This window comes from Anoplolepis gracilipes, chromosome 5, assembly GCF_047496725.1.
Source record: "Anoplolepis gracilipes chromosome 5, ASM4749672v1, whole genome shotgun sequence".
In the NCBI taxonomy this organism is placed as follows: domain Eukaryota; kingdom Metazoa; phylum Arthropoda; class Insecta; order Hymenoptera; family Formicidae; genus Anoplolepis; species Anoplolepis gracilipes.
The window spans coordinates 7,890,581-7,914,548 of record NC_132974.1 but is presented as its reverse complement, the minus strand read 5'-3'; the positions used below and the strand labels follow the sequence as shown (position 1 = coordinate 7,914,548).

Below are 23,968 nucleotides of genomic sequence, written 5' to 3'. Positions count from 1 at the left end.
GAGAAGAGAGTGTCGTATTTGACACTTTTTTTTTACGAGGGATAATGTATCTTTTCATACTTGTGCTCAATGAGATACGAGTCAAATTGCAGAGGGCTATCGACATTATCGATCAACCGTTACTGCACTGCGAAAAGTCTCGATTATAAAGCTCGAAATGCTGGAGCAAAAACCTCATGATTCTAGATATGTAACATTTACATTCCACGTTGAATTGTTGATCGGGAGCATTATTGTTTTCGAGTCGTATATTTCGCCAGCATCAGAATTTGCGTTTCACGCTGAATGTATTACCGACGCGCGATCGCGTCTGCAAAAATGCTTGATTTTAAATCGCACGCGGGAATTTATGGGCCGCCGCGTTACATTAAATCTTAACATTCCGGTACTATTTACGCAAATGGGCTTTATCATTTGTAAACATAAATTGCTTCTCTTGAGTCGTGGATACATATAAAACGATATGCGGACGGTAATGCTTGGCGGTTTTTATACCCGCGCGACGGGTCGTACACGATTATCTACGCCTCCAGCGACTGCCTAAAGAGCTAATCCGCGAAGTGAGAAAGTTACTAGCCGTAAGGTTGTGGCATTAGGAGCACGGCCGCTTAGCAGCCGCAGATGTAACTGAACTTTAATGTGTGAGGATCCGCGGATATCGTAAATTACGAAGCTGGCGAGGTTTTGCAAAGGTCCAAATACGGAACAAACTTTGTTACGAGCGTCTTCCGAGAAAGTCATAAACATGGGTATGATGAAAGACGTAAGGAATCTGAAATCTGATTACCATAATGTTTGGGATTTATCGTCACATTCAGATATACTTTTATGAAATATTGCATATGTATACGTAAAGCTACATATAAATTATGTATAGACAAATTTGACATATTCAAATATTAATCACTTATTGGCATAAACATATTGGTCAATTCTCTCATGTTCAATATATGTACATATTTATTAAATGACGTTAATTCAAAGCAAACATATGATTTTTATGACAATATAAATTATTACATTTTTACTATTAATATTGTTAATAACGCATGTTGTACAAAGAGTTTTTGTTTATTAAAATCGAGAAAGTTTGATGACGTAAAAATATTCTTTTAGATTAATTAAAAACTATTTAATGATAATTTCGTTGAGTGAGCAAAATTACTTCTTTGATGCTTCGTAAATTCGGATTTACGTTGGGTTATAAATTACACAGCACGAGACAATCTCTCGCCTTAATCCAAGAACTGTATGTACACGTACTGGCAAAATCGTAAACTGCACAGCGGGTTCTAACAAACTTTAACATTTCAATATATCATTTCTTTTTATAGCACGTGTATGAAAAAAGAGAGACATATATATTATTATTTTATATAGCACTTTCTATTGATTAAATATTAGATTATTGATATCTTGCTATTTTTCTCAAGTTTCTTTGTGATGTAATATAAAATTGAATAAAAAATATTCAATATATATATATATATATATACAATGTATATGCATAACGTGAAATAATATAATATTTATCTTTAGTACGTTTAATCTTTCGTTTCTCTGTTTTTACTAACTTCCGTATGTCATGTAAAGTACGATCTAAAGTGCATCATGAAATCCGATTGTCTTAAACGAGCTGTCGACTACAGTTCTACGATGACGTCATATTCTTCCATGAAAAGTCTTTAAGTGCAGCTCCAGTCCGCGGTTTAGTCCACTGCAAATGCAATGAGCCGGTTAATACAGTGTTTGTTAAGGTAGTTGTAAGATCGCCGGACACTCCGACATGTTTACCGTACCCTGCCATGTTTTACGATCCGCTTCCAAACAACCGCGTGGAAATAGCTGTGTAATAGAATCTTTGAACCTTGGAATAGCTGCTTTGAAAATAGAAGCTAGTTGCCCGCTTAATAGGTAGATGCTCTTCCTGCTGTTTACTGACTTACAATTACGTAATATCTTTTTTCGTCGTTCGCGAATGCACAACAAAACCGTTAATGTTTTCATTAGAGAAAACGCGCTGAATTCGCGTGCAATCATCGCACAAGTGCGCAAGCTTACTTAGTACATACTTGTACAAGATGGCTTTTTCAAACACATGTGTGTTGTTGAAGAATAATCTCGGCGAATATACTGTCTGAAAAATCAGACAAAGTATCGGAACGAGAGAGACGCTTGTTTGACATATCTGTTCGAGATCTGGTTATCGAATGTAACCACGACGGTGTTGTCAGGGTCGTTCCGATGCAAGCAGTATCGTGACATGGCCTCCCTCTCGCGAGAATGCGACCGGTAACGATTTTTACGTTCGGTTGAAAGTATGACAGATGCTCCGCACGGTGTGAAGAGGCATCTTATGCGATAGAGCCGCGTGTAGATACGGCATCGTCGACATGTCCTATCGGCGTGAACCTATAAACCTCGGCCGGAGATAATATCGGGTACCCTTTCCGTCAACTTTTTTTCTCGCTCGCGTTTTCTTCCCGAGATCTCATCCATACCCCTTCCTTCCTCCGTCTTCTCGAGTACCTATATATCAGAGAAGTCCTTGAGAGCGTGGAGGATTTTCGTGGAGCTAAAAGCGAATAAGGGTCACGAGAGCTCTACGCAGATACGATTCCGAGAACGATCCCGTTTCTAGCGATCAATGTTCGTAAAATCTCCGCCATCGTCAACGACCTGCATTTGTATGCGCAAGAAATCCTTGGACAGGCCGCAGGGCTGCGGGAAAGTAGAAATTGGATGCCGTCAGGACAGTAAAAATATTTGTACGCTCCCCGAAATTGATTTCTACGGTTCAAATGTTATGGCAATGTGGCATCGGAAATTTAAATCTGCCGTGCGAGATTTAAGATTGCGCCAGCTTTCGCGGCTATGTTGTTTTACGATCGATCACTGCGTGTAAATATGGTTGAATTCACTGAAAATACTAAATGGAAATCTGATTATTAATAATGCCGGACTAAAAACTTCTATACTCTCTCATATCTTGCGCTTGCAAGTTTCTTATGCGCGGAAACATTTTTCTTTTTCTTTTTTTTTTTCGAGAGATTATTATGTTAAGAAGACGAAGAGCGCCGCTTAAATGCTGAAATCTTTACCAGACGAATCTGGTGCTGCAGTACCGGTGGTTGAAGCGTTATTAACTTTCGCCGAATGCCGGAAATTCTCTCTCATCCTCCGAAAAGATTTAAACGCGCGCCCTGGTTTACGCTCGTTAAACGTAATATGCTATTCTATACATTACATCTTGCTCGATCTCCCCATATTTTTCGCTTCAAAAATTTCTTTATTTAAATTTCTTTATTTAAAAATGCCCGATAGAATTTCTCTTTGATATATGTGGGAATAATTTTCGTGCAACGGTATATTTAGACATTATTTTAACAGGTCTGGGGCGCATATAGAAGCATGCAAATATATGCGCATATATTTTTCCTTTAATTAAACAAGATTACACAATATTAAACATTCGAATAGAATGGTCATTTTTTTTACTTTGTGATACTTTCAAGTTATTATATTTCTGATGAAATATCAGAAATATCAGTTGGAAAATATTTTGTAACTGCACGATGTACATTCTTTAAATTATTACGCCCTCCGCCCTCCCGTGTAACTTAAAATTGTTATTCCAACCAAGTGTAGTTTACATAATTTACGCGATGTCGCTACCAGTTTCTGTGTATGATTTTGATCTCCATAAGTCATGGTACATCATGACGGCATGAACTCTGACACATACTCTCACCATATTCTCGATATCCTTCTCTTGAATATTTAAGGATTTTTCTATCTGCTGAAGCCGCCGCGTCGCGTTTTCTTCGTGCACCGGAGACGCAATAAATCGATATCACCTCAACGCCTGCCCCATTCTCGAATTTATTCCTCATACGTGTCGCACGCGACTGTTGAAATGTGCTCTCGAGAGAATCTCGAGGATGGAAGCGCGTCCGGGATACGAATCAAGCTCGCAGTATGTGGGCGGCGGTTGCTTTTCCCTCGGTCGTGCTGTCTCTTCTGCATCGCGGCCGACACTCGTCCTCTTGTTTTTTCATGCATGTTACACGCATTACACAAATTGACCTGTGCCTCATACCGAAGCCACGACCGCGCGCAACCGTGGCCGCACTCGACGCACGGCACTTGAGCTGGCGTGAAATACCGGCCGCGCGTGTAGTTATGAGCACACACGCTGCCCATTACTTGCGGCTCGCAACTGCGAATTAATTAGTGACATTAATACACGACATTATGTGCCGTCGTCGAGTACCAACGGGAGCTTATAATTAGATCATCGAAGTCTTATAATTAGGTCCAACTTAAACGCACATGATGAGCGTCAAGATAATTGCTTCTCGAGAATCGTTCTTTTAAAAAGTTTAATGTAACGATCATTATATTAATTAAATTCATATGAAGAGATGACATGCTGACGTAATCTTGTTGGCAGATTTTACGTAATATAATCAATTTTTTTTCTGTATTATATTCGTTCATTAAGATTTTTTTGCAATACATCAAAATTTTTTCGATTTATATAATATTCTAATAAGTTGATAATATTAGATTGATAGATATCTGAATAAAATCAAGCTTTTAGTTCGTTTAGAATCTATCAGAAACAGAATAAGCATTGTATGAAATCTATTACTATGCTGGTAAGCTCCATGCGGAAATTATTACATTACATAGAGCAACATCTGTGTTTGATCAAAAGAACTTATCGGAATACAAATCTCATTTAATAATCGTGTATTTTCAATCCTCTGGCATGGATATTAGATATTTAAGCATGAACGTGACAATTTGTACATACATTACATTACTAATAACAAACATGCCATACATTATATGTATGTACTGCATGCATCGCATGCGGATATAAATGAAATCACATAACGCTACTGCGTGTAGTAAACTCCACGTGCAATTTATCTCACGAAATGTAGGGACATTCGTGCCTACCGTAAAAATTAATAAATGCAAAACACATACAAATTACAAGCACGTTCTGCAGGTTATGCGTATACTTGACTGTATATTCAAATCGTAAGCTGCTCCCCCCTCCTTCAATTTTCTTCGATGCAAGCACAATATGTTGTCTACAAAATTTTGCTGTATTTTCATTGTGTCATTGCTCCAGTTTCTTTCCTCCTGCATTCGTCCAGTGCAAATTGCAGAAAACTAAAATTTTAATATTCTTACGTGCTTTGCGTTCTCAGTAATGCAGAATAAAATATGTGTGCGGAGATGTCTCGAGATTAAAAGAATCTCTTGAAATTTTTATAAATTACTTTCGCACAAAAAGCACATATTACCTTTTTGCTATTACTTTTAATCATAAAAATAATATTAATTAATTTTAGTTTCTCGTATGTAGAAGTTTTAATAACTATATTATTATTAGTTTGGTTACTCAAAAATAACTTTCACAAATGTGCAATTAATATTATATTTTGTCAGAAATTAGATTTTTACATTATTTTGTAATTGTATTATTAAAATTGATATAATACTAAATATATTTTATAATTTTTTATATAGATGCAGAAATTTTTCACTCTCATTTTACACACACACACATAATATATATATATATATATATATATATATATATATATATATATATATATATATATATATAGATTATTATATTCTTCGTGAAGCTAATTGTAATAACACAATGATAATATTAATAAAATATTTATGACAGATTAAAGTATGATGAACAATTCATATATTTCAAATCATTACATAGAAGACAAAATGTTGAAATATTAATAAAATTTATAATAATAGATTCAGATAATATTTTCATTTATTACTATAGCAACTGTTGCAAAGAAAAGTATGTATATGTATATTACATAAAATGAGAAATTGTTTCCTTGATTACATTTCTCTTATGAATAGCAAGATATTTAATTTTAACAATTTTATGTGAAAATTTTTATTTCTCAGTCAAATATTAGTTTTTTTTTAACAAAAAATTATGCTTTGAACCAGTGAGAATAAGAAATATCTTATTTAGCCGTTAATTTGTATCACATAAAAATGAAATTTTTGCCGTTGCAGAATACTTTGTAATTACTGTCTACAATACTGTAACACAATTTCTGCAGTATATTCATAGGGTATATATGTTTATTATCGTATAACTCTTGACTTAAATACGGATCACGTAATCCATTATTTCCAGAATCTTGTTACGTAAACATTTACGTAGTCTGTTTTACTTTGAAAATCTTTTGCGTTCTGCAAAATATGGCTATGCTAGCTCTCGCAGTTACGAACATGTAGCATTACATGGGGCTTGCAAATGGATGCGTGCGATTCGCGCATTAATGCACAGATGAGCGAATGCTGCATTGGCCTGAGTGGGTGAATGCATACATCCTCGATCTAGTCGCGTGTCACGTGTCTCTCTTTACAGGCTGCTATCTTCCCCATCGTCTTACGTTTATGACACATCCTCGTTATCCGTTCAGATTTATTCAGATTGCGAAATGGCGTGACTTTGTTACATGATTACAAAAATATTACGTAGCAAAAGTGTATTATCCCCCCCCCCCCCCTCTTAGGAAATTTTTAATATACACGACATACATCGCCATTAAATTGTCGTGTAAACATAAACATTTAAACAAGATAATATAGCAAGAACTTCTCAATCGCTTATTAACTAAAGATTTTATTCTCAACATTTTTGTTGCTCAAAATTCAACTCTACGTGAACGAACTAATTTACATAATTTATTTAACGATTTTTAATCTTATTGCATGTGTGTTGTATAACTTTTCTTGAGTTTTTAAAATATAATTTATATGTATAATGCCTCTAAATACAATAATCCATTTGTTGAAAAGATAAATGTAAATATTTGATTTAATTAACAATGGTCATCACAAAGATTCAGAAGAATAGACATACAACACATTTTCGCGTTCTTCCAAGTGTACGTAGGAAGTACTGAGATTGAAAACATTCCTCTAAATCGAAGGGGGTGAAGTGCTTGCTCCCAACATTTACTTTCCATTGGGAAGTTCGACAATTGGCGACAAAGAGGTCGCCCCGCGTTATTTATTTCACTAAGTGCTCTCGATCGTTCGTTACTTGGCTCTGGCTCTCGTTCACTCACGAAAATTTATAGTCGCAAGCTATGTGTAACTCACGGATCCCACGCACTGGCTGGGGAAGCAATGGGCCTTGCGACCTCGATGGGAAACGCGAAAATTCTCTGCGTGTTCGGAAAAGCACGTAGAAAATATAACGGAGCCAGTAAATTCTCGTAAAATTGTAGTGATACTTTTTTTTCACTGCGGTTTTATCAAATTTTATTTTTATTATTATCTTATACATATTATCGTATACATAAGCAACATTTTTTTTAATTTGAACTTATTTACTATTTTTTGCTTCCGAAGAAAAATTTTGCATATATGAAACAATTTATTAACTCACTTTTTTTATGTTAAATGCGTGCTAATTACAGTTGACGTAAATATTCGTATTTTTAACATCTCAACATAAAACTGTATAAAGGATATAAACACGTAATAAGCATACAAGTGGCATTTATATCTTTTTTGTTTACAGAACTTTTATTTAAGAATATATATATATATATATATATATATATATATATTTAATATGTGTATATATCGTATATATTGTAAAATATATATGTTGCTTCATATATATCGCATTTATACTGCATATAAAAAAATCTTATTCATAGAAGAGCTTCGTCGCTCAACAAAATGCTGCAATTCTCCACGATGTCGTGAACCTCCGAGATATTCTCACCGATTGTCTTACCTATATAATACGAATCGACCTTTATGGTCGTCTCTAATGATCGGCAATGTGAACGGTCTCCGATGGACGATCGTTTTTGTCACGCTCAAGACAAGATTTTCACTTACGTATACGCAAACGAGATTTTGCTATAGCCTCGGGAGTTGAAGAAACTGTGTATGGAACATGTACGAACAGCGATGTGTAAAGTTTTTCCAAGTACCCCTTGACAGATTATAAAAATACAGTTTTATTGAAAATATTATCACTCAATTCGCATTGCAATTGTATTAAAAATTTTTTATGCTATTTAATATATGTAAAATCTGTTATCAGGTTTTTATATAGAATTAATTGTGTGATGATAGATTTTCTGAATAAATTACGGATTTACAAAAAAAAATTGAAACGAGATTGCGAAAATATTTAACACAAACTTCAACAAATTCTCAACTTAAGATTTCATTCATTGTTTCATTTGCTAAAGAATCTACATCGTGGCACTGGCGCGCAATGTATGTTACTAGATAGGTGGTATAGGGAAAGTAAGTTCTTGCTGAATATATAGCACCGATTCTGCCGGACATTTCTAGAATGTAGAATAGCAGAGACATTGTGACATTACCATGTGCACTGGTTACAAGAGCGCGGAATTCTGTAATGACTTTACTCATCTGGCTTCCATTCTTGCATTTCCCACAGCGACCAAGTACTTGCATTATACTTCACAGGAGCATAAATATGACCAGAATATGTGCGCTATTCGCTGTCTGCAACTAATTGTATAATATTTTTTGCTTGAAGTATATTTTTGCACCTTTTTTTCGTAGCGAGAAGAAACAATGTGGAAAGTAAAAATTCTTTCGAAATTGCGACACAAAAATGTAGCTCGTTACTTTTTGTGCCTTTTTATTTTGTTATATTGTTTCACATTAATCTTTTTTAATCCTAATTTAATAATATGAGAAATAATCGCAAATCTCCTTACGCGATGTAGTTCAAGTGCAACACATATATAACGACAGAAATATATTATTTGAATTATATATTACTAATTTTCTCCACTTCTTATTTCTTTTTGCACCTATATAATTATTATTATATTTAAGAATAGGAAAGAAATTATTGATAGTGATTACATAATTAATAATAAATATTTTTCAAATTTATATATTTAACATTAGTTTACGTTAATTAAATTTGTCTTTTCTGTTTATGTTTCAGGTATGATTATAAATCAGTGAAAAGACAAGGAATTGTCAATTTTGAATCAATCAATTTGCTGGTACAACCGGTTAACACAAAAGAGTAAGTGCTATCGTTAAATTTCTATTGGTTTTGAAATGGTGAGAACTCGGAGAACGCGGTAGGCAAGGTGAAAAGTTTTGGTTAAAAAATGCGCTCAAGTCCGCACATGGTCCCGTAACGACTCGACGTGCGACTTCTTAACAGCGCTTGATACAGCACTGATGCCCGTAATGACCGTACTCATCTCATTCCCATTCTCGAACACCCCATAGCGCTTGGATGCATGCGTGTCGGACATGTACCACCTTCGCGCGCGATTGAAGTGCCTCGAGATCGACTCACAAGCTACAGTTAAATTGTTTCCGAATGCTTACGACTGCATGCGGTCATCGCCGGCAGTCCAGCCGTCATTCAGTCGCCTCACGCATCGCGAATAGATAAATACAGCAAATACGCGCGCATGTGTCGCATTTGACATTCCCGTCGTGAAGCGGGATAAGCCCGATGAAGTTTTCCGAGACGGTAATAACCCTGCAGCGTCCCCGGTAATGAGCGACGGTTGAGCGATTAGACCTACGGCACCGCGTGTCATTTCACGCGGAGAAATCAAATGTAAACCGGTTTTATTTATTAGACAATTTGTTATCGTTTGCGCGAAATCCGGCTTACGTTAAGAAAGACGTCTGTTTAACACGAAACATAATAATTTGGGAATTCTTGGGGTCAATTGCATCTCATTTCTGTGCAATCAACTTTTTTATCTTGGAGAATTAGTATAATTTTGTCCCTAGAGGGTTAATAACACTTGGAAGGGAATTTATCCTTGAACTGTCAGTCTCACGATAGTTTATTTCTTCATTTACGAGGATCTTCGTTTTCCTTGCGTTGTGTGCTACGGCGATAGTGATTATCTATAATTTTATTGTCCAGTGGGGTGCCTCGTGAATACCCTATGAATACTTCGTGAGGATAATCGAATGATGAAAAATCGTAGAAGCGTACAAATCAGCGGCACACATAATCGCAAGATAATATCGCGCCTGCTGACCCTCTCTATGTCCGATTTCGTCTCGGTCCCGCGTCATTTCTGAAATCGCCGATTTAGTCGATAGCATTTATCGTGAATAAAACGATAGATCTCGACACCTACGGCGAATAGATACGAAAACAAATCGCCCGCCCGGGAAGCAATCGAAAATACCGCTACTACGTTCATTCATATTTTCTTTTAAATGTCAGCAGTGTAGTGTCCATAAACTTTGACATGACGAAAAAAAGGCGGATCCCATGCGTGTTTTTCTCCCGTACTCGAATCCCTCAGGGGAAACTGCCAAAGACCTGACATTGAACATTCACGAGCAGAAGGAAAAGGGAAGAAGGATCGAACGCTGAGGCCCGGACGCGGATTTACTCCCGATCCCTTATCCGTCAATCGTCGAATTACGTTGAGATGAGTTTAGCGAGTCTCCTAGCCAGCGGCCACGCGAGCGTGAAGCTCCGATTTGCTCTCTCTCTCGCGCGCGCGCGCGCGCGCACATCCGAACGTCCGTCCGCACGTGATCGGGGCGAGTCTCGTTTCTCAAAGCCTTGTTTCGAGATTCGATCGGGCCGAAAGATCGATATCATCAGCCGCACGTATTTTACGTAACGCACCCTTGGTTATGGCCAGCTCTCGTCATCGTGCATTATACGCGCGCCTCGCCTACCCGCCGCGGCTTGGAAGTGGATCGTCGTTCATCCGGGGAGATCATTACCTCGTGCGATTTGGTACTTAGCGTTGGCAACCAGCGGATTAAGTCATAACTTATATGCATGATAGGAACGCTGCGGTGATTGGATAATAGTCGATCTTGGCCCGAGGAGAAAACGTTGTTCGCATGGGCGGCTTATTAAATTTTCTGCTATTCACTCGTCTTATACCTGCTTGCGCAGATACAATGTTCCATTGTTCACTACGGAGAGCAAATCTGTGGCATACCTACCTGTATTGTGGCTTCTTATATTTTAAATCTCTCTCTCTCTCTTAAATATTTTGAGCAATATTATGGAGAAAAGAATACGTTGTTCTACATATATACATAATAAGGGCATTTGTTGGAAGATAATTAGCATCAAACGATGAAGGCAATTATCATATGTGTGAATAGCAATTTAAGCATAACATACGCGAAGTGAAATGGGTGAACAATCACGTAATAATTGTTACAACACAATATAATTATATTTAATTAACAATATGAAGCCACGGCATGATAAATGTAACAACATAAACACGTATATATATGTATAATAATCAATTTAACTCATTAATTATATTAGTGCTTTGAGGTAATAATCGTAATAATCACTAAGTATCGTTTCATTATATATCATATATAATAATTTGCAATATAGTGTATTTTTTAATTTTTTGTAATTAATTAAATTCTAAATTAATTAATTATATAACACATGAATGTGATTGAACATCCAAAGTTTCTTCGTATCACGCGCAAACGAGTATATAGATACGCGATTTCTCTAAAGCGAGAAATTAAATTTAATGCTATATATATCCGTTTTTTTTCTTACAATAATAACTTTTCTTACGAGCAGTCTCGCGGTATTATTTTCTCGGGAGAGTAGCGATGTTCTTCTTTCGATCGTGACTGATCTACCATGCTTCCTCTTCCACATCTCGCCGTCGACACGTGCTCTTCAGACGAGCGCTTCGTTCCTCGTCGGTCTTGGGTCATTGCATCTTTCACGTTGGAACGGTGCCGTAAAACGTTGGAAGAAACGCGAAAAAACGCAAGGCGAATGCGGCGCACGTGCGGATAAGCACGCTCGGAAAATATTTTCGATCGTCCCTGGAGTTTCGGTCTTGATACGAGCTGTCTGCCCGTTTTCTAACTTACACCGCAGTTTAATAATCGGAGAAACGTGCCAGGGGCGGGCCTTCATCACGACAACGCCAGAGATTAACGCAGCGCCGCGACATGTTATCGGTCGCGAATGCATTACCGTTATTGATCGATTAAAGCTCGTTAATATTCATTTATATCGTCGCGTATCGTCAAATAGATCGTTCTTAATAACATCTTTGCGGTGCGTTATAAATAACGTTATATGGACACGTGTTTTCAATTTGTACCTAATTAGACGGTAGAAAAACATTCACAACCATGTTTCTCGCCTACACATTGTGCATTGATGCATGGAAATAAAATTTTTATTATAAACGACACCGATAGATCGGAGTGATTAAAGTGTCATTTACATTCCGGCCGCGAGTGGTAGCCACAGGGTGTTTAAAACGGGACGATAAAAGCTAACGTTTATTAGCTGTTACTGAAAAATATAGCAACCGGAAATAAAACCATTTGTATGTTTAACGTTCCGTGCAGTATCGCGCGATATGGTAATAGTTGTGATGTAGACTTGAATGTTAAGGAAGATCCACCATTAATTTGAGCCTTGATGGCCGGCAAAATGTAAAGACGCAGGGAAATGGCTCGTGAAAAATTCAGGTCGCTGGAAGCTCCTATCTTTGCCGATCCATCCTATCTTCCATCTCTAACGTTGCATAAACTAGTGAGTGAAGATAGTTCAAACATTTCAACTGGCATTATATCTGTAAGAAGAGTTTTATTTCATCTAATCTTTAAATTTTTATTTTTTTTATCCATTTCTCTTAATAATATATAAAACATAATAATAATAATTTGTATATTAAATCATGATTTTTATATTTAATATTTTCCAAACAAACGGATAATGGATTAAAATCCTGTGCTATAAATTATCGTTGTAGCGTTGTAGCATTATAACACACATTGCATCTTGTTATTTATTAAGAGAATTTATCTGTATAATTGACAATTATTTTTCGTAATTATGATTTTTAAACAATCAAAGTTTTTTCGATTCAAAATATTTTTTTTATCGTAAACTGCATCGGAGAAATAATTAGCAATATGAAAAATTATCTGTTTATTTGAAACGTAATCTTATTATTTTAATTTTACCCACTAATTTTATTCCTGTTCAAACTAATCAACTTGAATATCTCATTTACTTTGTGCGAACTAATCCTTTCGACACCGACCTGATCATATATCGACGAGACTATCTCGGCGTCGCGATACGATGTTGCACATATCAAATTTAGTTTGACGATCGAACAGGGAATTTCAGTCGACAGCTTGTACAGTTACGCAAACCACGTTTCTACTTCCCAAATGGCTTCGGTACTACACGTATTAACGATTTAACGTCGCGCGTGGAATATTTACTTTCGGCCGCAACGTGGGCAGGATCAAAATGTCGTAATGCGTTTGACCATAAAGTTATTGTTCGTTTGCAATATTACGTTTAATTTCCTTTAGCGCGGTTGCGTCGCAATAAATTGACTACGCGTGTAATTGTCATTTCGTTCCGATTATACCTCACACATTAGGCGCTATTTATATCTTCCGTGAAAAAAATAGCACGACGCCTCCATTAAGAGGATGATTGAAAACTCTAGAATAGAGGTGGAATAGATATCAGATTGTTCGATGGCTATTTAATTGCTCCATTTGTAAATGTACAGAACAAATATATGAAATATCAGATTTGTATAATTTAATAAGTGTATGTAAAAATAAGTAAGTATTTTATGTTATAAAAGGTTTAATGAGAAATACATTGATTTCTCTCGTGGGAAATTTTGAAATGTACCAAAATAATAGATTGCGTTTAAATCCAATATCGTCGCTCTCTCTCATTTTCAATTAACACTGAAAACAATATTAAAAGGAAACGTGCGCAAAGGTAATACTACCTTTGGTTTTTAAATGATTAAATATTTGCAACAGCGTCATCTGTGAAATCGACAATATTACTTGTAAATTTTACGGCACACAAAAAATAATATAACAATTCATACAATCCAATTATAATAATCTAATTATAATAAATTAACGAATTTAAATAAATTAATGAAAAACAGTGATTGATATTTTTCATAAAAATCAATTTTGACCTTATATAAGCTTGCTTTGTAACAAAGGTCTCAAAGTTTCAAATGCTCAAACAGAAAATTGTGATTTAAATTCATCTCTTGATCGAAATGAATTTTTCCTAAATTAAACATTATTGAGAGAAAAAGAGAGAGAGAGAGATAGATAGAGAGAGAGAGAGAGAGAGAGAGAGAGAGAGAGAGAGAGAGAGAGAGAGAGAGAGAAATATTTAAATACACGTGAATAGTGAAACATGTGTAATATATGTAGCAACGCAAATGTACATATGAAACATGTTTATTGTTTCTTTTTTATTTTCTCTTTCTATATGTATTTTCACATTTCTTTAGTTTATAAATTATTTCATAATTTTTTTCTCAAACATTTCTGCATTATTTACGACTTTTTTATGTTTTTCTCTTTTCAATACATGTAATTGTTAGCTTTTGTTACCATCTTTTATTTATACTAATAATCAAAGAGAACAAGAGAAAAATTTTGCTGGACTCTCCGAGTGGATTCTACTAGTAGAAGTCCAGTTCATGCATTATTTGTACATTTGAAACCTACTGTCGGCAGCCGTATTTGTACCTGTTACACTATCATTGAAGGCAGTACTTCCTGCGCCGAAGGAAAAAAATCAATCCTGCGGTAGAGTCTAGCGATCGGTTTCCTGTCTTTTGTACGGGGGTCTCATTCGACTTCGTGACTAAGCCTATATATACGATGATATCGTACGTGCCAGTTTGAAAATTATCGGCGCGGCGCTATCGCAAGTATCATTTTCCCCAGGTGATATGTATCGAGGAGCGGCACGTCGAGATGGTTAGAAATTATAGAAGTTCGGCGGGCACTCCATCGATTACACGAGCTGCCATCGGCTCGAGCGCGCGAGAAAACGTTCGTGCCGGAAGACGAGGAGGGCCCCAAAGGCGAGAGCTGTGAAATCAAGCTATATTGTAGGGCAAAAAAAAAAGAAAAAAGATAGAGGGGAAGAGAGGGGAAAAGGAAAGAACTCGCGTCGAATTTTCGCCTTATGGTGGCGATCATATCGGCATGTAATGATGTCGGTTATCTAACAGCACGGCAGGTTTCGATTTCAATTTGGAATTCGAATTGCAAATGCAGCCATTGGAAAAGTACTTTGAATCTATTGTATGCCAAAGGTGGGCGAGAGAGAAGGGATGATGGAAAGGGATGCATGGCGCGGCGTGGCACAGAAGCGTTCGACTGTACACTTCAATTGATCAAAGTGCTCGTTTGGAAGCGAAGCGCGCAACGGCACCTCTCGCTTTATTTACTTAATATTGGCCGGCGAAACTTTCGCGATCCAGCGAATCAAATTGACGACATGGCTCACTTGTTACTGTATATTGTATATCGTCGATCGCTAGCGGGATAATCTGTGCGAATCCCGCTAGCAGCATTTTACGTGTAATATTATTACATACCTTGTTACGATTGTGCCCTCTCTAGACTGTTGCGTTATATTTACCGTTAACACAGATACCTCAAATTCGCACGAGTTATTTATGTAGTCAAGTGTTTATTCGATCGAAACGTAAAATAATGTTTTAATATATTTACACACATTTTTAAATTGATTTCATTTGCTTGTCATCTATTTACGTGGTGTTGACGTGGCGAAGAAACGTTTCTTTTTTTCAGCAACTATTACATACTATACGATATCGTTTTAAATTGCAAAATGTTATACTCGTTTAGGGCTGTGATAAAAAGTTTTAATTAGAGTTCCTGTCTGGTATAATTATGACTCGAAATTACAGCACGTAATGTACGAGTGTGGAACACCTTCCCTGTTGAAGGGGCCGTCCAAGATATTGCACTCTATCGTACTGTTGAGTACTAGGAGCTAGTAATTATCTCTTTTGAATGACGCACTCGCCGCGCAGCGCGCGGCGTTTTGCGCGGGGATTCATCATCGGGGCCTTTTTATATCGCGCGTATCTTTTTGCGCAGAGCAAGCGCAACGATGAGTCGTCTGTCGAGTCTTGATGCTTTCTTTCTCTCTCCCGCTCCTTCTTTCCCTATCTATCTTACCCACATATTTCGTGCGTAAATTTCAAACGAGCTCGACGGAAATCATACGAGAGCATGGGACTCCTGCGGGTGTAGACGCACCGTGAGCCAAGTCCGTTAGTTTCACGTGTCGTTACGGTTTATAAGCATAGGATGTGCGTTCGGCGTTATGTGTGAGAGAGAGAAAGAGAGAGAGAGAGAGAGAGAGAGAGAGAGAGAGAGAGAGAGAGAGAGAGAGAGAGAGAGATCGAGTTCAACGTACCCGGCATGGCTAGCAGTAGGAACGAACCAGGCGCCTCGACATCCATCCTCCGCGTCCAGGGATATCGCTGCAATGGACGGCGTGTGATGGAAGGTGCGGTACGGTAGGACCACGGCAGGATATCGACTTACGATTTGACACGGACTAGGTACTACCTGCCACCGTTAAGTCCGCGAAGAGAGAGAGAGAGATTTCGATCATTTACCGTGCAGAAGAGACCGTTCTCCCTGTCGCTATCCTTCCTCCACCTCCTCTTTTTTTTCTTTCTGTTCCTTTCTTTCCTCAGGAATTTGATCGCGCGGTGGTCTTAAACGAAACATTCATTTCGATTATCTCCGCTTGTCGCCCACCGGGGCGATTCTGTCCGAAAAGGATACGAAGACTCGTGCGATGTTCGCGGGCAGGCTGGAATTTTGCCGGTTTTTGAGTTGTACTCACGTGCGAGACAGACAATTTGGATAAAAGCAGTAAACGCGAGAAACGCGCGATGCTAATGATTTCAATTAACACTTTGGGGCCGTGGTATATGCGATATTTGATTTAGCGGTTTCTCGCAAGAGCACGGTTACGACTAAGCTTAAAAGCTATCGAGCATTATAATTACATAACATAGAAATTAATCTCATGATGAAACTCGGTACGCGCGCTTTGCCGCGCGCAGTTACTTGTTGAAGCTCATTCACCTAGTGTGTGCCAATAGCAACGCGAATTCCTGCAGCATCTGAAGCAGAAAATCGTTGGCGCGGTGTAATACGTTTCATTGATTTTTTTTCTTTCTTTCTTTCTCTCTCTTTTTTTTTTTTTTTTTTTTTTTTAGGCGAGCCTGAAATCGACGTCGTTTAAAGACAGCGCGCCGACCGACGTAGATTACGCGTATTGCGGCTTCGCAACGTTTTGGAGAATCGCTCATATCCTATTATCACTCGGCAAAAAGCATCTCCCGCAGTCAGGATCGGTCTCTTTATTTTATCGAAACACACTGCGTACAACGCGCCGTTCTATATTGAAATCTTATCGCGACGCCGAGCACGGACTGTTTTATAAGAAAATACATCGCGACGAAACCAATTTCAGTTGGACAAACATTGCACCACCTCCGCTCTTTTCTCCTCCCCCGTAACATCGTTGCAAGTGAAAATGATAAAGAGAGGAGAAGCAATCACGCTAATAAGATATTCCCTCTCTCTTTCATTAAACACAAGCGACGAGCATGATCGTTTACGTTTGTCCGATGATATCTCCCTGCGATTTTCCGGTCGAGGCCAATTAATAAGGAAACTACGCTATCAGCGTATCTTCGAGAGCGTTTTCTTTAATTGAGCGGAAAGAAAAGTGAAATTGATAAAGTAGTAGCTTGTTGTAATAAGAGATAAACGATACGAATATTTTATAATATTTACAACAATAAAAGATTAAAATATTTTAATTAGAGACTTAAAAATTTGACATTTTTTCCAACGAAATTAATCTAGTCACCATTTTTTTTTTCTACTCAGACACAAAGTTTTCGGATCGTTTTACGATTCGATATAGGGATAATTTATAAAATTTATAGTCCCGCGGGCCGTAATGTCACGAAGCATCGCGTTAACGAAGCCCCAATGGTATGCTGGACAACGTATTTATGCATAGCTTGCATTATATATACTACATGCCATACGCATCGTTGTACACGTACACACACACACACACACACGATCGATATACTATTATTAATTAATTATAATTAATTGTAATTCGGGAGGAATTGCAACTGGACGTGTCTGCGTAGAATTCGCAATGGCAGCATCGTCGCTATTACTATCGCTATCCTATCATTACCACCTGCTCCCGTTTGCAATCGCTTTCTTCTCTTCGTCGTCACTTCTGGCCATGCTATCGCTGCTTGGATTCGAGGGGGGCCAGGCACGATAAATGAGATCGTATGATGACGATGCGCCTTATCCGTTGGCTGCCGCGCCGCGTCGGCGTCTTCGCAAAGAGAGATAGAGAGAGAGAGAGAGAGAGAGAGAGAGAGAGAGAGAGAGAGAGAGAGAGAGAGAGAGAGAGAGAGAACCATCGTGCGATAGGTAAGCCGACAGGAATGAGATGGACCAGGGAAAATAGGCGAAAAGGAAGGTAGATTGAAAGGGAAGTGCTGAGAGATACGTAGAAAAGGGAGAAAAGAAAGGTAGGGGAAGAGGAGAAGGAGAAAAGATGAGGGAAACAGGAACGACAGAAATGTCGAGAGAGAAAGAATGAGAATGAAGCGGAAAGGGGGCTAGGAGAGAAACGACGACACAGGCCGAAGCGGATAGCCGTGTATAATGCATAAGAGAAGCGAGGAAAGAGTAACGAACTGGCAAGGTCGAGCGTGGTAGGCCAATGTCTCGTCCTCGTACTACGAGGTGAACCAGCGTCGCTGCAACTACCTTGTAGTTACCTCGCTGCCTGTCGCTGCGATAGTGTGCGCGTCGGCCGTTGCCGTCGCCGTCGCCGTCGCCGCTGCAGCTGCAACGGTGCAACAGCGGCAGCGTCGGCGGGGCAAGGGAGTTCTCCGGTCGTGCCTGCAGCATTGCAAGGCCGCACCGCAGCCGCGAGAAACCGGCCAGAAGAAGAGGAAGTGCTGCCAGAGTGGGAGTGACGGAGCACGAGATGGAATCCCGGGAAAGAGGGTAAAGGAGGAGAGAGAGAAGGAGAGAGGAACGAGCAAGAGATATAACCAGGGAGAGGACGCGCGACCGCACAGAGCGCAAAAGACAGAAAGCCAGGTAGAAGGAGGAAGTATGTATTCGGACACGTCACACTGCCATTGTTGTGCCTGGCAAAAGCGGAATGCGTAAATCAACGGCGACCCCCGCGCGGCCTGTCTTGCTCTCTCTCTTTCTCTCTCTCTCTCTCTCTCTCTCTCTCTCTCTCTCTCTCTCTCTCTCTCTCTCTCTCTCTCTCTCTCTCTCTCTCTCTCTCTCTCTCTCTCTTTCTCTCTCTCCTTCTCGCGTGTTACATAACTAATTCGAGCCTGTACCGTTCGCGCCGACTCTCGTTCGTTTACAGCCAGTTATCAAGCTTCCTCGCTCGAGGAAGAAGAGAACACGTCACCTAAATTTATTCCAAAGTTGGTTTAGAATATACATTCATTTTGGGATTATCTCTGTCTTGATTCTCTTTTGCCTACAAATAAATCTCAATGATTTATATTATGAAAAAAATTGCAATGAAATATTCTCGAGATTAATCTTATAAATACGAATATGTGTTGTGTCACTTTGAAGTCGAAAAACTCTATAGAAGATTAACGGTAACGGGCGCACGAGTTCTTCTAACTATCCCCTTTCCGCCAATATCTTTTTCGAATCGTCGAAGCGGAAGCTCTACGAGCTCATTGTTCTCGGTCAAGAGGCGAGATAAAACTTATGTGGCACAGAGTGGGCGAGAGTGTCTCTAATCAAGTCGACAGATACGTGTGCGGAATTCTATCGTTCGCTATAGGACGCTGACTTTTTTTTTCTTTAATTTGGTTTCAATCGTGATAAGCACAAACGATTTTTTCCTTGGGAGAAAAGATATAAAATGATAGTTGCTAATACAGATCTAATCGCGCTTCAATCATTACGTAACATTGAGGCTTCGATTATATACCATCGATTATATAAATTGTAATATCTGACGTAGACGGGTGAGAGTGTGAATTCACATTAAAACCGCACGAATCTTGATGTATATCGCGGCCTGTAATAAATTCACTGGCGAAGCACGACTGAAAAGCCATTCACGTACGTTGCCCGTCGCTTAAACTTCATCTCCGAGCAACACAAGTGCGTGCGTGCGTGCGTGCGTACGTGCGTGCGCGCATGCCTTAATATCACGTTAATAAGAAGCGAATAAGTGGAAAACAGGTTACAAGGAGTTCTGTGCGCTCTAATCTCCTTCCTTTGCGCAGCTCGATCATGCAACGAGAATGCGTTGCAATGATAAAATTAATTACTTTTCAACGAGTCGCTCGCTACAACTTTACGCGATACATAACATTGACAGTCGCGTGTAATGTTATGCAATTCGTTTGGAGAGGTTGGCTTTTACAAGCGCAAGTAGCTCCTCGTGGACACGAGCGAGCGCGGTTATACTCTTCGGAGAGAACGAGTTGACCGAGGAGTGCAAAAGGACGCTAGAGGTAAGAGAAAATGAAAGAGGGACACGCCGGAGCATCTCGATCTATCGATTCTTATTCGAAGAACAGAAGAATATACCTACCTATACCTACCTCTATTCCTATCTACTCCCGCTGTGCGGATCGTTCATAGTTAAAGTCTTCTCTTGGTTGCTCCTCTCTTTTCCTTTTGCCTGCATGCACGTTCTGTTCTGTTCTGTTCGTCCTTCTCGATCCTGCCTCGCGGTCCTTGGCGTCCTATACACGTCGCTAGTCGTCCCTGCTAACTCGCGGTTACCTAACACTGATATAACCGCGGAACGTTCGCACGGCTCGTCACGTAATATACCCGCCTATCGTTAATTTTCCGAACATCATAACGAGTCTCGGGATAATTCGAATACCCTCGGGACTCGTTATCGTCGAAAGACGCCTCGGTCGTGGATCATTGCGCAATCCTCTCGATGCTTTCGTTTTTTCGGCGTCTATGATGCAGACAGTGTGGGAGATACGTACACCGATGCTATCGTATGGCACGTTATCGACCTCAACCACCGAGTCGATATCCCCGACGATATTTGTCACGGTGTGATGCGGTGAGGCGCGGAGTGAGGTGGCACTGGCACATTCGCTCGTATAATTCATTATTTGGAATCAGAGGGGATAGAGGGAATAGTAGTCGGGTTCATTAAAGCTGGAACGCGCGCCGCACTCGGCTTAATCGGATGACTACGGATTGCGATTGATACGACGGGGTCGAAAGGGGTGGGGCGGGGGAGGTAACGGCGGAGCAGGTTCGACGTGACGTCGAATAAATACGCGATCGGCATAAAGCGGACTGTAGTATAGCATAGGACATAATGGTTCGTGCCGCGTCTATCTTAACGAACCGCTTCGTCGATTGTCCCGTTGCCTTTTACGCTCGTAAAAGCGCGATCAGAAGGCGCTAAATATAGATGCGTTTGAGTTATTTATGCCTATGTAAATCGCGAAACTAGTCGAGAGTCTGGCGTCTCTAAGTGCGCTACGGGAATAATTACCATAGTTGGTATTTTCAAAGAGAGAGAGAGAGAGAGAGAGAGAGAGAGAGAGAGAGAGAGAGGTAAGATTCCATCGCAGGAATACATTTCAATGAACGAGATTGTTATCGCCGCGGAGAAGCCTCGGAAAATTAACGTGCCTCAAACTGTTACGTTGCACCTGGGGCCGTGATCGTCGGTTTCGCCTTTTTGCGCCCAACGAAGCTGCGCGAGAGTTTTCTTCCTTATCCTTCCTGATATGCGTCTTGGGGAGGAGAAGTGATCGATTTCTTTAATACATTCGCTGTGTCGACGCTGAAACCTATTAGCATGCTCCATTATGTGCTGTCAGTTGCATAATCTTCATTGATCGATACTTTACGATAATACACAAAATATCGCAAATTAATACATACATATATATATATATATATGTACTATTTTCAAAGATATGGCATAATTTCACTATCTGATTTCTCCTTACACGAGTTTTGAATTAAATATTAATTCACAGAAAAAAATGAGATGTATAAACAAGCATGTCCCACGCAATGTTATGTTATACGGGTTTGCGCTTTGCTAGTTCACGTGCATGTATATAGTTGGCATTTTTCAAAGAAAACTACACGGTATTATAAGAGGGGTCGACTTTCGTAACATGATATTGCGTGAGATACCATTCTTGAAACAATAAATCTCTCGAATCTCTCCACTATTCCACGGCATTTCCCCGAAACGAAAAACTCGGAGTTAACCACCCACATACGTGCAATTCTCTATCCATGCATGACGCCGCTTTGATTCCGAGATAAACGATAAGCAAGCTCCGTGCAAACTTTAGCCGCAATATATACTATACAACGCCGGTATGTCGCATAGCTGGCATTGCGACGACGTTCGAATTTGCTGACAAAGGTTTCTTTCTCTCTCTCTCTCTCTCTCTCTCTCTCTCTCTCTCTCTCTCTCTCTCTCTCTCTCTCTCTCTTCTCGCTTTTCCTCTGATTTGCTATCTCCTTTTTTTCTCCATCTATTTGCGACTCTCTTTCATCCCCCGCGTCGCTCCCTTTTCTTTTTGTTTTAGGAATATTTACCACGCCGTCCCCGTTTGTTACGCGCGCCGCAGCCACGATAATTACATTGCGGCCGTTTGTTTTAGCGCTAATAGACGCAAACGCCATCCCTTGCTCATAGATCTTGCTCGTTTTTTTCTTCCTTGCGGTATTCTCGTTCTAAGTTTTTAATCACGATTTCGATAAGACGGTTAGATAAAGCGATTTCTGATAATAATTAATTTACTGGTAGCTGTACAGCCGTCCGCTCGAGCGGCACGCCTGTATCTATGAGCGCCAGCCGTCTTACATTGTTTGTAATTGACCGTAACGATTCGCGCGGCGCACGCTGTGTGTGCGCCCATCATCGATCGTCGCTTCCGCCGTTACAAACGGGAAGTAAAAGCTCGCAAAAAAAGTCGTCAGTGCGGTTTACGGTGCCTTATTCTGGCTGTCGGCTTGAGAATTACATACCGCGCAGATAACGTGTAAACGTTATTGCAATCCTCTATAAACATTCGAATCGAACGCTGCAATTATAGTTGTACGTTTCTATTATGTTGAACGATTATTCTTCTATCGTATTGTATTGTGAAGCAAACTGGAGTTCTTCAAAGTTTGAAATATAAAGAGAGAAAGAGAGAGAGAGAGAGAGAGAGAGAGAGAGAGAGAGATTTGCAATTTAATAATGTACATGTTTGAAAATATTCGTTAAATTAATATGTCTAAATGTTATTCATCACTCCATGTGTATTGGAAATAGACATTTCCAAATCAAAGATATCAAACTGTGATAATTTATTGATTATAAAGATATTTAATAGATACTCTAAAAATTTAGAAAAAAACCATTATATAAATATATAAATTTTTATCTAAAGAAATAGATTTCAAAGTCATCAAATGAAAGATAAATACCGAAGGTAACCGAAAAAAGTGTATCACTTTTAGTTTGTATCGCATAGTACAATTGCTTATTGCGCGATCTTGCTTTTAAGATAAGTTTCTTTTTCGTTACAGTTCGTGAAACATTAGCCAACTCATTACGCGTGTGCTGCAAGGATAGTCTTTAAAAAGGAATAATTACATAGAATTAGCATTCTTGCAGCAATGAGTTTTACTTATAACAGGAAAAGCATTAGTTTCAGTCATTAACGTATAAATATGGATTTAAAAAGTTTCTACTTCATTCATTGTTAAGAAGATATTTTCCTAATGATCTTGACATGCAACTGCGTGCGCAAGATGATAATCACACACGCAGTTTTACTTCTTAAAAAAACGGCATGATAAATTATTAGACTACTAGAGTCTTTTAGCTCATATATTTTACTCTTATAATATTTTACACTACACTTTTCTTGTACAGACTCACGTGTTTAATAACAATAATTAAGTAAAATACATATCAACGTAAATTGGACAAATATTATATTTTAAA

The 23,968-nt window shown here is 38.9% G+C and overlaps 1 protein-coding gene across 8 annotated transcripts in view; it reads left to right on the top strand.

Moving 5' to 3' along the window:
- The window catches only part of LOC140666131 (autophagy-related protein 16-1-like), a 277,683-nt gene that overhangs the window by 116,727 nt on the left and 136,988 nt on the right, over nt 1-23,968 (top strand). For 4 of the 8 annotated variants that reach the window (XR_012046714.1, XR_012046716.1, XM_072892997.1 and 1 more), the window contains one exon: nt 9,026-11,284. The exons of 3 other annotated variants lie outside the window; for them this stretch is intronic. Coding sequence is in view for 2 of the 5 variants with exons in the window: in XM_072892989.1 (XP_072749090.1) it covers nt 9,026-9,045 (20 nt within the window). In the remaining 3 variants the exon portion in view is untranslated. Of the gene's footprint in view, nt 1-9,025; nt 11,285-23,968 lie in introns of those variants that run through there. One more of the 8 variants, XR_012046715.1, reaches the window with a different exon arrangement.